The following is a 14086-nucleotide window of genomic DNA, read 5'->3' as shown; positions in this document are numbered from 1 at the left end:
AACACAAGGTGCACCTGTGTAATGATCATGTTGTTTAACCAGCTTCTTGCCACACCCGTCACAGGTGGATGTATTATCTTGGCAAATGAGAAATACTCACTAACAGGAATGTCAATAAATTTGTGAACAAAATGTGTTATTTCAGTTCATGAAACATGGGACCAACAGTCTATATGCTGTGTTTATATTTTTTTTATCAGTATATACTGTATACTATACGAATAATCTGTAGGTTAGGAGACACTCACACACACTGTATATTACAGCCCTGGTTTAAGAAATGAAAATAGATTTTGATTATGGTAAATATACAATGTGGTTGTGCATTGAGCTTGAGGAAAATAACTGTTCACAAAGTTATTTTGAGTGTCTTGAAAAAAGGGACTACTGCTCCTTTAAGAAAATAGTTTTACGACAACTTTTTAGGGTATTACAAATTTTACGGCAATAGTGATTCAAAATGGAGTAACCAGCAAAATCATCAAGGTTGCTTGCTAATTAGCTCGGGCATTATATTCCTATCTCTAAAGTTAAATTCAACGTATTACTAGCTAATGTAATCCTTTCATCAGTATGGTTGATAAGAAGAAACCAGACTCTTTCCATTACTTCATGAGTTACGATGATCTGAGTGACAGTAGCGATAGTAACAGCAGCGATTCTGATGAACAGGGCCAGAAGAAATCGAGAGGAAAGGGGGAGGACGATGCTACTGGAAGCGGCAACAAATCTCCCCAACACGGGACTAAGCGGGCGGTTAGTGGAGCTCCTCTACCCAAACCCGACGAGCTCTTCAAGTCGGTTGCCAAGCCATCCTTCCTGTACAACCCATTGAATAAACAGATAGATTGGGAGAGTCGCGCCGTGAAAGCTCCCGAAGAGGTACTGTAAAAAATACGAAGCTAGCTAGCATTCCGTTGCTATGTAACTAGCCAGCTAATTCCCACAGCGATACAGCAATATAGCAGCTACTGCTAGTAACTAACGTTAGTGTAGTGTTACATTAGCCAGTGAAACATCACTGTACTTGTATTCTACCAGCTAGATAACGTTAGTTTTACAAGCAAGCTAAACTACAGTGTTGCCACAAGTTTAGAGAGAAAAGTAAGAGCGTCTGCTAAATGACTTAAATGTAATGTAATGTATTTTTGTAGACACTCCGCCATGGTTCCTTGGACAAAGGCTGCTATGAGGAAAACGAATGGCGGTTTTAGGATAAAAACAGAAAATAATGTCTGTGGTAATCACAGGCTTTGATCTTATACGTTCTGTTCTGTGAGATAACTTTCATCAGCTAACGTCATTTTTTTTAAATCACAAAAGTTTCATAATTCATAAAGGTCTCGTTAACTGACCTCTTATCTTATATAACAAAACGTAAACGATTGACCTTAGATTTATTTATTTATTATTTGTTTATTCCCAAACCCTCTTTTTTTGCCATAGGGATGGCTGAACAAACCAGAGTTCATTTATTTCCGTGTTTTAGGACTACAAGTTGGAGAGTTCTTCTTTGCTCTATTGTCGATCACACAATTTAATGTGCATTCCGCCACCTACAGTGCTGGATGGAAACAGGATTCCCACAAATGCAATTAAATACCAAAACTATCAAACTAACAGTAAATAAACGAAATCAAACTTTTTCTGTTAATAAAAAAAAAACAGATCTCTTCCCAACAAAGGCTCAAGGGGAACCTGGGAAGTCTGGTCTTCTGGCGCAAGTAACCCTTGCAAGTCTTCAGATGTAAAAATCATTAAGTCCCAAAAACATTTATTGGCGCTCCGGTACTGCTTGCCATGCGGAAGTAGAGAGAACAGTCTATGACTAGGGTGGCTTGGGTCTTTGACAATTTTTAGGGCTGTACAGTTTGTAACTGTGGCCATGAACGCCACAAAATCCACATTTTTAACACACGGGGGCACCTTTGGACTTGCAGCTACGCTGTAGTGCATCTCTTGTTTTCTCAATTCTTTTAATCCCCTCTACATAGGAGATTTGATTGACCGCTCCAACGTTTGCCACCTCAATCTCCTTCACCCTTACAGGGCACTCCAGGAACTTGGGATCATGATCCCCACCACAATTGCACCACCGTCGTTCTTCTACACACCGTTCTTCAATATACTCTCTCCATCTGCACACACTATCCTTTACTGCAGTGGTTTGGGGACGAAAGCTCTTACAGCGTATCTTACATAACAAAGCTTCACATGCGTAGGTATTTGCTCTTTATCAAAAGACAACAGGACTGACAGAGACTTTCTTATTTTTCTCCATTCACCCAGCGGGTCAGACGCCAGGCACCAACCTCACCAGGAATTCTCTTCAGGGATTCAACCTGAACATCCGTCTTCACCCCTGAGATGACTCCTCGGACTGGTGCTCTACTCCGAAGTTCAAAACACACCACCTGTTGTCTGGATTCTCACTGCAACCTTCCTCTGTTCTTCGGAAATACAATTAATCCAAATAAGACCACTCCTGGTAACTATGACCGACTACTTTTCCGAGCGCATACTTCACCATTTTCGACACCTCAAACGAGTCTCCCACATATGCTTTCTTACTCAGCAAATGCATCCCAACAAGAAATGATTACCATTATCATTCATACAAGTATCCTCCACTCCAATTTTAGACACTTTCCTTTTTATTCCAGTTTTTCGATACTACTGTTGTCCATTCAGAACATTCGTCTTCACCAACTTTGCTTGACGCGCTGCTTGATTCAAACTCATCATCCACTTCCGCTAACTTTCCACGGCTCGTCAGCTGGCAGGCTCTATTCCAGGGATTTTTAAGCTTTACTTGACTGCCAGCTCATCTGCTATAATGGCTAGCAGATTAACGGCTAATGTGATGCTCCATTAGTGTTACAGGATAGGTACTGTTTGGCGTAGCAGAGAATTTTCGACCAAGCTGAACTTGACGATACCATCTTTGTTCTCGATTCGGCCAAACATGTATCTTTTCAAAAGTCTATGTCCAGTTGCAGGTGGTTCGTTAGAATTTAGAAAATGCCCCGTTTATTAAAATAAATGTTTTACTCGATAAAGCAATGTGTATGCCTCCATTTGTGGACTAAGTGAAATGCTCTTCCCAACAATGCAAAGAAAAAATAATAGTAGAAAAGTAAAACGTGTAATAATAAATACATCAGTATATACAAGGGGTACCAGTACCGAGTAGATGTGCAGGGATAGGAGGTAATTGAAGTAGAGTTGTACATTTAACTAGGAATAAAGTGACAGGTGGTAAATGGTAGTAACAATGTATGTGATGAGATAAGGTCAAAGAAGATAGTCTGGGTAGCTATTTGGTTAACTATTTAACTAACTCTTTAGCAGTCTTATGACTTGGCGGTAGAAGCTTTTCAGGGTCTTGTTGGATCCAGTCTTCTCACATCTATATTGCTTGCTGTGTGGTAGCAGAGAGAACTGTCTATGACTTGGGTGTCTGGAGACTTTTACAATTGTTAGGGCCTTCCTCTGCCTGGTATAGAGGTCTTGGATGGCAGAGGGTTCGACCCAGTGATATATAGGGCAGTATACACTACCCTCTGTACTGCCTTGCGGTCAGATGCCAAGCGGTTGCCATACCAAGTGGTGATGCAACCAATCAAGATGCTCTCAATGGTGCAGCTGTATAACTTTTTGAGGATCTGATGGCCCATGCCAAATCTTTTCTGCTTCCTGAGGAGGGAAAGGTGTTGTCATGCCATTTTCACGACTGTGTTGGTGTGTTTGAACCTTATTAGATCCCTTAGTGATGTGGACACTGAGGAACTTGAAGCTCTTACCCGCTCCACTACAGCCCCATCGATCTGAATGGGGGCGTACTCAGCCCTCCGTTTCTTGTAGTCCACACTGACAGGTCTATGACCTCCTCCCTATAGGTTATCACGGCGTCGGGGATCAGACCTTCCACCGTCGTTTCATCTGCAAACTTAATGATGGCGTTGGAGTCAAGCATGGACACACAGTCATGGGTGAACAGGGAGTACAGGAGGGGACTGAGCACACACCCCTGAGGGGCCCCTGTATTGAGGGTCAGTGTGGTGGATATTGTTGCCTTTTCTCACCACGAGGGGGCGTCCCATCAGGAAGTCCAGGATCCAGTTGCAGAGGGGGGGGGTGTTTCAGTCCCAGGTTCCTTAGCTTAGTGATCTTAGAGGGCACTATGGTGTTGAATGCTGAGCTATAGTCAATGAATAGCATTCTCACGTAGGCGTTCCTTCTGACTAAGTGGGAAAGGGACATGTGGAGTGCAACAGTAGCTGTGCATGGGTGAAATCACTGGAGGAGCCAAGCCAGAAATAAATAAGCCGTATTACAACCTATGTTGTGATAATTGTGTTTGCTCTATACCGTTAGTTAATTTGCCTTGCGACCATGATATATAGGCCTAAGGCCGAGACACGAAGAAAACAGTGGCAGAATAGATTAAACCACACCTTTGTTTCATCACAATACCGGATGGCAACCTCTGTCCGGTGAAGTCCACAAAGCATATTGCATGGAACAAACAGTTACATAACCTACAGTTACATAACCTGCAAGTTGTTTTTTTCCCCCTGACATTTTCAGACTACTAAATTATTATTGATTTAGAACCACAGTTAGCGCAAGTCGCAAAGAAAACAGGAGCTACCTCCACTATTCCATCACCATTTCAACTTTAAACATTTCAACATCATTAAATCACCTATGCTTATTAGTCTACAGTGACAACTAAAAGAAACAAAAAAAAACAATTTAGTCCAACTTAAGCTAAAGATGCGGTGGCTGTCCATGGTTCTGATTTGTGTGTTTGCGTGTGTTCTTGACTCTGTCATACAGTACAAGCTTTTAGTTTTTGCTATCCTAAGATTCCTGGCTAAAATGCTTGCTCGCTAGCCTAACTTCCTTTCATGGGCCTGCGTTATCTAGTTAACATTAGCCGTCTACATGTTGAATTTCCATCCTTTCAGTCCAGGGGCACAATGTTTGGATTTATGGTTGGATCAGAATTGCCGTTATAATCATTGGCCGGTATGGAGAATTATAGGTAAAACCGCAAGGCTAATTTAGGAAAGGGTCCATTTTAGCTAGCTAGCTAGCAACCGGAGGAACACAACAAGATCCAACAATTCAAGTTCTTTCTGTCAATTGCGTATTTCTCTTAATTCGTAGGAAAGGGTCCATTTTAGCTAGCTAGCAACCGGAGTAACAAAACAAGATGCAACAATTCAAGTTCTTTCTGTCAATTGCGTATTTCTCTTAATTCGTAGGAAAGGGTCCATTTTAGCTAGCTAGCAACCGGAGGAACACAACAAGATGCAACAATTCAAGTTCTTTCTGTCAATTGCATATTTCTCTTAATTCGACGTGATCGGAGGGAAGCCAAATCCAAACGGGCTTCCCTTGACACCTTTTTTTTGGTGTGCCAGGACTGGCTATTTTATACTGATTGGCTATTTTGGCTATTGGCTATTTCATACTTTTTATACAAGGGAGGCAAAATGCTCTCTGGCTTCCATTGCATTCAATGCTACGTGCGGCAACAATGTCATACTCTTTATGACCAGATAGCATCAGATAATGGCCTACGGAGACAGAGGGTTGCCGTTTCTCCGGTGAGATACATTCAGCCTCTTGCAAATTGAAGGAAATTATGAAAACGCAGACAAAATATATATATATATTTTTTTCTAGGTCCGTTTCTTGGGGGAAGCTTGGCATCCATGAATATATGCCACTGGAGCGCAATAGAGATTACGTCATCTGTGGATCTGTTAGTGTGAATGGGAGTGGGTCCAGGGTGTCTGGGATGATGGTGTTGATGTGAGCCATGACCAAGCTTTCAAAGCAATTCATGGCTACAAATGTGAGTGCTACAGGGTTATAGTCATTTAAACAGGTTACTTTGGCGTTCTTGGGCGCAAGATCTTCTCTCATTGATCGAGACGCTTTGAGGTGGACCCACCTGTCTCAATCAATGAGAGAAGATTTTAAATAGACAAGATGGCGGCGTACATATTGTTGGATTACTTCATGGAGCAAAACATTTTCTTTTTTTAATAAAGGAGCATTTTCTATGTTCAAAAGAAGCACCTGCAGCTGGAGCAGATCATTTTGATTTGACACAGACATTTTAGAAGATAAATGTTTGGCCGAGGGATCTTAACCGTTAATCGGTTTTAGATGCTGAAAATATATTTGACCGGTCATGCTTTAGTGGGAATTAATTTTCTCGACTGTATTTTCATTAGTCGTCATGTATCTTATTTATCACACGCACAAAGCATACAGAAACTAGTTTGAGGATCGCAATAGCCTTTCACCTGAGAGCAGCTCCTCAAAGCTAGTACTAGAGTGAAATGTGTTTTTTATAAACCCAGTCATTGTGCAACAAATTCTAAATGCAGTCGTGGGTTAACCTCTTTTGATGACCACAATTTTAAAAATAATAAATTATTTCTCAGTTTCAACTCGTAATTAAAGCGCGCCCGACATTCGAGTGCATAAGCTATAGTCAACGGTAGGCAGGCTATCAGTTCGTCACCCACCACATTACCACGGTTGAGGCAGTATCATTCTTTGAAACCTGAACATTTGACTTCAAATAATGAGGAATGTTTTACCTTGCTTCAAAGTAGCATAGCAAAAATCCAAATATAGAAATGTGGAGACAATTCTTTTATAAAAGCTTCCTCGTGCCAATTACCAGCATTTCTCTCCTATTCGTTTTCATATCAACTTTTTTTTATATCAACAAGCCAATGGCACAATCCTAGTCATGTTAGCAGCACATCCTAGTTGTTGCTATTAGATTCAGCCCCCTTTTTTCTAAATTGCTGATAGTAATTTTAATCTCTGTCATATATGAAACCGCTCGCATTAAGTGCACTGTTTAGAACAGTGTTTTCCTGCGAATTGCTTTTTGGTAAATGTTTGAAAAAGGAGGTTTGATGAGCTTGCTTCATTGCAGCAATTGTGTGTTCAATATTAGGCTTTAGCCTTTTGAGCGTTAGACGATAGGCTTGCTATTGTTGCTTGTTTTCATTCAAATTAATCTATTAATGAAAATGTCCATTCCTTGTATTACATGGATAGTATTTTCTGTTAGTCATGTCATTTGACAGTTTGGAAAATGTTCTGCTGTTTATTGCCCAGTTAATGAGTGTTGGTTAGTCAATTTGCACCCCTAGGTTGGCCAAATCGAGAACGATGATCGTATCGCCAAAGAGTTGTTTTGATGCTAGTGGTTGTATTAATTTGGGATCCATCGCATCCCACAACTGTCCCAGACTGTTTGGAATATTTATTCCTCGCACAGAATGGAATAAGTCAACTTTTGTACTATGGATGATAGTAGATTGACATAGGCTAGTGCTTTTGCTGTTTGTTAGGCCTACTCATCTTGTTGGCTGACGAAAAGTAAATGTGAACAGTTCTTCCAACATCTTCAGTATGCGCCTCGGAATTGGATAAGGTTGCACGCAGTTGCGTCCTCGACATGTGTCTTCACTTGTAGCCTGTGAGAAAGACCCAGTCACGTGATGGAGAGCCATGTGAGTGAGAGATGCTTCTGAATACGCAGCACTCAGGGAGAAGGGAATTATAATTATTATATTGAGCCCAAGGGCACAACGGCTACTGGCCGCAAAAGGCATGGATTGTTTTAGGGTACGTTATGGCCACACAAAGGGGATGCCACCGGGAAATTCAAGGCAATATCAAGTGCTTGTAAAATTGTGAATGAGAGACAGATGAAGTGTGTACAGCCTGCACAAAAAAAGCAGAGCTCATGCCTTTTCAAGCGATTTTTTTCCCCAAATCTTTAGTCGCATCATATAGCCTTACAATGTATTAAAAATCAAACACATTGCCCAACATTTGTTGAACAACTAAAGTTACATTAACAACTCTAAATTAAGCATATAGGAGTACCTGTTTCTTTGTTAACAGGCTCGACACAGAATAGCCGCATGTGCGCACTCCCTCAAATCGTTTGGAGAAAATATCCTTTCTACTTTATTCAGCTTTGTTCAATTGAATTCTTCATTAAATAAAACAATGCCACGGAATTCTAATCAAATATTGTCTGCTAATTGAACTAGTGTAGCCTACAGCCAAATGGCATAACCAGATCAGGACCTAAGTTCAGGTATGGTGTTCTGTTCTTCTGAAATAGACAACATTTTCTCAACATCATGTTTATTTAGACCTGTCTAAAATAAATAATGGATGTATTGTGAAGATGTAGTGTATATTACATGGATTTACTAGACTTTTTAAAATGTAGATGTTTCAAAGGTCTGCATCAGTGGCTTGTAGGGCGGGAAGCCAGGAGATGCTAAATATTTTGTTTATTAACAATCAATTACCGTGCAACCGGCAATTATTTGCTTGACAATCACCAGCTGATGAGATTTCGTGACCGCCACAGCCCTAGAACCGGCACGCCTGGCACAGATCATACAACGCTCAGTCGCTTAGGTCACTTGCTTTTCCCCATTCTAACATTCAATCAAACAGTAACTGAATGTCTCGATGCCCGTCTACCTGCATTATATATAGCAAGCCACGGCCACGTGATTCACTGTCTGTAGGCGCAAACTATTTTTTTTTGTGAATGGGGGTTTACCTAATAAACTGGCCACTTCGTGTATATGTTATGTCACATACACCGGATAGGTAAGTAAAAGGGGAGTTGATTATCAGTATCTTTTGCCTGCAGCCTGCCAAGGAGTTCAAGATGTGGAAGACAAATGCGGTGCCCCCTCCTCAGAGTTACGCCACAGAAACAGAGAAGCCCAAGAAGGGAGCTCCCCCAGGTATGGACATGGCCATAAAGTGGTCCAACATCTACGAGGATAACGGAGAAGACGCTCCACAGCCTCACATGGGCAACGCTGTCTTCCTGCCCACAGAGGAACAGCCATCAGATTCAGGTAAGGGGAAACAATATCTGTATGACTGACCAGGGTCTGCCTGCGTAGTATAGGCAAAAATACTGATAACTAACCCAAGATTTATCATTGGTGTTCTTTCAAATTGGAGCAAATGAAGAAAAATGGGCAGAAACGAGCAAGAACGAGCAAGATCCTATTGGTGCGTTTTATTATGTATTTGCATATTTCTGTTAGGGAGCGCCTACTGAAACACACTCACTCAGCATACCAGGTGATGCACACTCACTCACACTAAAAGTCACTCATACACACTCAAAGCCAATGCTGCTTTCCCATCTCGTAGAGACATTGAACCACTGGTCACTTCCTGTTTGGTCACTGTATCCCCGACCATAGCTTATTCTAATATTTCTACTACTCTAAATTGTATTTAGTTGTATGGTATATACACACCATTTATTTATATACTGGATTGTGAGTGTGCAAAGCTGTCATCAAGGCAAAGGGAGGCTACTTTGAAGATTCTCAAATATAAAATATATTTAGATTTTTCGGTTACTACATGATTCCATGTGTTATTTCATAGTTTTGTCTTCACTATTATTCTTCAATATAGAAAATGCAAAAAAATAAAGAGTTGGGTTGTTAATTGGATTCGTCCCACCATTCTTAGTCTTGCTTTTTGTTGTATTTTTCGTACAATTGTAATTGTTTGACATCCGACTGCCTTGTTAGGAGCTAGTTAGTTCATTGCACTGCTATAACACCTGCTAAACTGTGTATGCGACCCAATAAACGTACATTCGCCCTTGCACTCCGAAGCAATGCCATTTTTAAAAAAAACTTTTAGAAAGGATCAAGTAAGTATTTAGCGGCGGCGTTCTAATCGGATGCTTCAGATTTATATGTGATTTGTCTGGGTTTCCCCTTTTGTCTGTGGTATAGCTTCCATCTTATTTGGTACTACCCGAGGTGCACTGTACAAGTTCATACAGCTGCTTGAGCCAGGGCCCAATGACTCGCAAACCGACATTACTGCTCGCTTTACAACGTACTAGCCAGTTGACAACGTACTAGCCAGTTGACAACGTACTAGCCAGTTGACAACGTACTAGCCAGTTGACAACGTACTAGCCAGTTGACAACGTACTAACCAGTTGACAACGTACTAGCCAGTTGACAACGTACTAGCCAGTTGACAACGTACTAGCCAGTTGACAGCGTACTAGCCAGTTGACAACGTACTAGCCAGTTGACAACGTACTAGCCAGTAGACAACGTACTAGCCAGTAGACAACGTACTAGCCAGTTGACAACGTACTAGCCAGTTGACAAAGCGTACTAGCCAGTTGACAACGTACTAGCCAGTTGACAACGTACTAGCCAGTTGACAACGTACTAGCCAGTTGACAACGTACTAGCCAGTTGACAACGTACTAGCCAGTTGACAACGTACTAGCCAGTTGACAACGTACTAGCCAGTAGACAACGTACTAGCCAGTTGACAACGTACTAGCCAGTTGACAACGTACTAGCCAGTTGACAACGTACTAGCCAGTTGACAACGTACTAGCCAGTTGACAACGTACTAGCCAGTTGACAACGTACTAGCCAGTAGACAACGTACTAGCCAGTAGACAACGTACTAGCCAGTTGACAACGTACTAGCCAGTTGACAACGTACTAGCCAGTTGACAACGTACTAGCCAGTAGACAACGTACTAGCCAGTTGTGCCACTGAGAAGTTAGCAATTCTGTGACGCGAGTGGAGACATTTCAAGCTGTGGAGTGAACTTACGCCACCATCTTTAACTCTGTTGTATCTGCCTGGGTTGTATATCTATGCCTGCACATCTCCCAATGACTTTCATACAGAAAATAATGACTCTCTCCCGCTCTGATGAACAGTAACTTGATATTTATAGCAGGGGGGAAATCGGTGCTGGTTAGGCAAGACGTTAAGCACAGTAGGTGGCTATGCAATCTCAGTTCACTTCTGAATTACAATTCTGACGTGCTGTTTTCTCCCTGTTGTAGACGAGGACGGAGACGAGGCATCCGTGTCAGCAAAAAAGAGGAGGGTAGAGAGCTTCCAACAGAAGGAGAAGAGGAAGCGGGATCTGGGCCAGGCCACCTCTGACAAGAGTTTCGTGGAGGAAGAGAAGAGGATTCTCAGGCAGAACGCGGACTGAGGCCTAGATCTGGTTGAAACCTGGGCTTTGATTTGGGTTTTGGATCCAAAGTCTGGGTGCACTAACCCTCAGGGACTGTCCTACAGCTTTCCCCCTCACACTCCTCTCTCTTCTCCCGTGTCCAGCCCCTGGTTATGTGAATGGTCCAGTGCTCGTCTACCCAGTACACATGATATAGATGTTATTGTTATTGAAACATTTTAACTGTTATTTGTAATCCCTTGGTATATCTTTGACGCGCATATTATCCAGACACTAGTGGAAAACGCATTTATTCCTGAGTTTGTGTGTCTGTAGGTATTGTCCAATGTTTTCGTTGTAAATAGACGACTACCTGACCTACATATTATTGGCTTTATTTGGATGAATATCTTTGAACTGCTTTGGGGGAAATCAAAAATAGGTTCATTTGGATCATGGGTAGAATTTATTTTTTTATGTGGCTTTTTATTTTTGAATAGCAAGAAATGTACGGTAAAGACATTGCATTATTAGTGTGTCTGTTGGCGAGAACATTGATTGCGGTCAAGAAAGACTGCATTTGATAGACTGATTGAAACCAAGTGGATAACTTTTCATTTACATAAAATATCCACCTGATGGCGCCATTGGGCCACATTTGGTACACAACCTTTTCACTGGAGGGAAAGGCTCATTTGCAGTAGTAGTAGTAACTTATGTTGCCGTGTCTTTTACTGCGTCTGTACAATATGTATACAGTTAACCACACACTGACAGTTTTTAATGTCAGTTTTTTAGTAAATTCCCTTGTCACACACACAACTGATGCAATAAAGAGAATGTTAAGGACTTGTTGGTTAGCTTTCATTCTTTAGCTTGACCAAAGAAGTCTATAGTACACTGACGCGAAAGCTAAATGGTCAATCGAGCATAAGTGTAATGAACAAAGCAAAATGTTGAGTGAGACACCAGGGGTGACGCAAGGTGACGTTCAAGGTGCCATATTGTGAAACGAGTCACTTGGAACATTTTATCACACGCTGTACTGGCAGTGTACTTCAGATAAGTAAAGGGTGTTTGACGTGACTGGAAACACCTGTGAAATGATTCCCTCTGTTCAGCATGACTTTAACTCTGTGGTTTATTTGATTTCCTTAGCCCTCAAGTGCTTTATAGCTAGTCGTTTCCAATTAAACTAGACCCTGCTGGTATGGACATAGTGTTTATGAATAGATGGTTCCTATTATCATACATTTCATTCTAAGGTTTATCATCACTTGGGTGTATTTGACATATACAGTCCATATACAGTCCATATACAGTCCTTATACAGTCCATATACAGTCCTTATACAGTCCATATACAGTCCATATACAGTCCTTATACAGTCCATGTACAGTCCTTATACAGTCCATGTACAGTCCATATACAGTCCATATACAGTCCTTATACAGTCCATATACAGTCCTTATACAGTCCATATACAGTCCATATACAGTCCTTATACAGTCCATATACAGTCCATATACAGTCCATATACAGTCCTTATACAGTCCATATACAGTCCATATACAGTCCATATACAGTCCATATACAGTCCATATACAGTCCTTATACAGTCCATATACAGTCCTTATACAGTCCATATACAGTCCTTATACAGTCCATATACAGTCCTTATACAGTCCATGTACAGTCCATATACAGTCCATATACAGTCCTTATACAGTCCATATACAGTCCTGTTTTTTTTTTTGCGAATGTGACATGCATGAAATGTGCATTTCCTATTCTGAAATTTACAGTAGTCAATGGAGCAAATATAATGGGCGATTTAGCCCTAGGAGGGGGAGAAAAAATATGTTTCTGCAATTCTTAACTGCAACTGTTCTGTGATCAGAGGAATTCCTGCCATATCGGTCATCGACCGCTAATCTGAAATACTGGTAAATATGCTTTTGATCATATTCCTGTTCCAGGTATGTGCCTGGCCTTCCCTGAAATGTGTACCAGATCCAGCTCTGGAGCAGAAGACCATATTTGCGGTTGGCGTAACTCTCCTCCCCTGACTCGGTGGATGACCAGCAAGGTAACATGCATCAATGTTCAAGATAGTGAATGCCTCACACAAGACGTGGGTTTTGCAATGCAGTGTGGAAATTCACATGTACGACGAGGAGGAAGGAAAGAATGCCTGCCAGCAAAGCATAAGCTATTATTATATTACAGTCCATGTACAGTCCATGTACAGTCCATGTACAGTCCATGTACAGTCCATGTACAGTCCATGTACAGTCCATATACAGTCCATATACAGTCCATATACAGTCCATATACAGTCCATGTACAGTCCATGTACAGTCCATATACAGTCCATATACAGTCCATATACAGTCCATACACAGTCCATACACAGTCCATATACAGTCCATATACAGTCCTTATACAGTCCATATACAGTCCATGTACAGTCCATGTACAGTCCATGTACAGTCCATGTACAGTCCATATACAGTCCATATACAGTCCATATACAGTCCATATACAGTCCATATACAGTCCATATACAGTCCATATACAGTCCATATACAGTCCATATACAGTCCATATACAGTCCATATACAGTCCATACACAGTCCATATACAGTCCATATACAGTCCATACACAGTCCATATACAGTCCATATATAGTCCATATACACAGTCCATATAGTCCATATACACAGTCCATATACAGTCCATATACATATACAGTCCATATACACAGTCCATATACAGTCCATATACATATACAGTCCATATACATATACAGTCCATGTACAGTCCATGTACAGTCCATATACATATACAGTCCATATACAGTCCATATACAGTCCATATACAGTCCATATACAGTCCATGTACAGTCCATGTACAGTCCATGTACAGTCCATGTACAGTCCATGTACAGTCCATATACAGTCCATATACAGTCCATATACAGTCCATACACAGTCCATACACAGTCCATATACAGTCCATATACAGTCCTTA

The 14086-nt window shown here is 41.2% G+C and overlaps 1 protein-coding gene across 1 annotated transcript; it reads left to right on the top strand.

Moving 5' to 3' along the window:
- The first annotated feature begins 444 nt into the window (after positions 1-444).
- Positions 445-11902, top strand: LOC118358843 (UPF0690 protein C1orf52 homolog). Its single transcript, XM_035736788.2, has 3 exons — positions 445-882; positions 8726-8939; positions 10938-11902. The coding sequence occupies exons 1-3, from the start codon at positions 574-576 to the stop codon at positions 11090-11092; spliced, it is 678 nt and encodes a 225-aa protein (XP_035592681.1). The 5' UTR covers positions 445-573; the 3' UTR covers positions 11093-11902.
- The last annotated feature ends 2184 nt before the right edge of the window (positions 11903-14086 follow it).

Source organism: Oncorhynchus keta, chromosome 26 (assembly GCF_023373465.1).
Source record: "Oncorhynchus keta strain PuntledgeMale-10-30-2019 chromosome 26, Oket_V2, whole genome shotgun sequence".
In the NCBI taxonomy this organism is placed as follows: domain Eukaryota; kingdom Metazoa; phylum Chordata; class Actinopteri; order Salmoniformes; family Salmonidae; genus Oncorhynchus; species Oncorhynchus keta.
Note: the sequence above shows the minus strand (reverse complement) of the source record. Positions and strands in the feature narration are given on the sequence as shown.

Bases quoted from the DNA above. Each gene is read 5' to 3' on its own strand.
- LOC118358843 (XM_035736788.2), top strand. From the start codon at position 574: ATGGTTGATAAGAAGAAACCAGACTCTTTCCATTACTTCATGAGTTAC. The intron at 883-8,725 runs GTACTGTAAAAA...TTTTGCCTGCAG, and splicing joins CCGTGAAAGCTCCCGAAGAG to CCTGCCAAGGAGTTCAAGAT. The intron at 8,940-10,937 runs GTAAGGGGAAAC...TCCCTGTTGTAG, and splicing joins GGAACAGCCATCAGATTCAG to ACGAGGACGGAGACGAGGCA.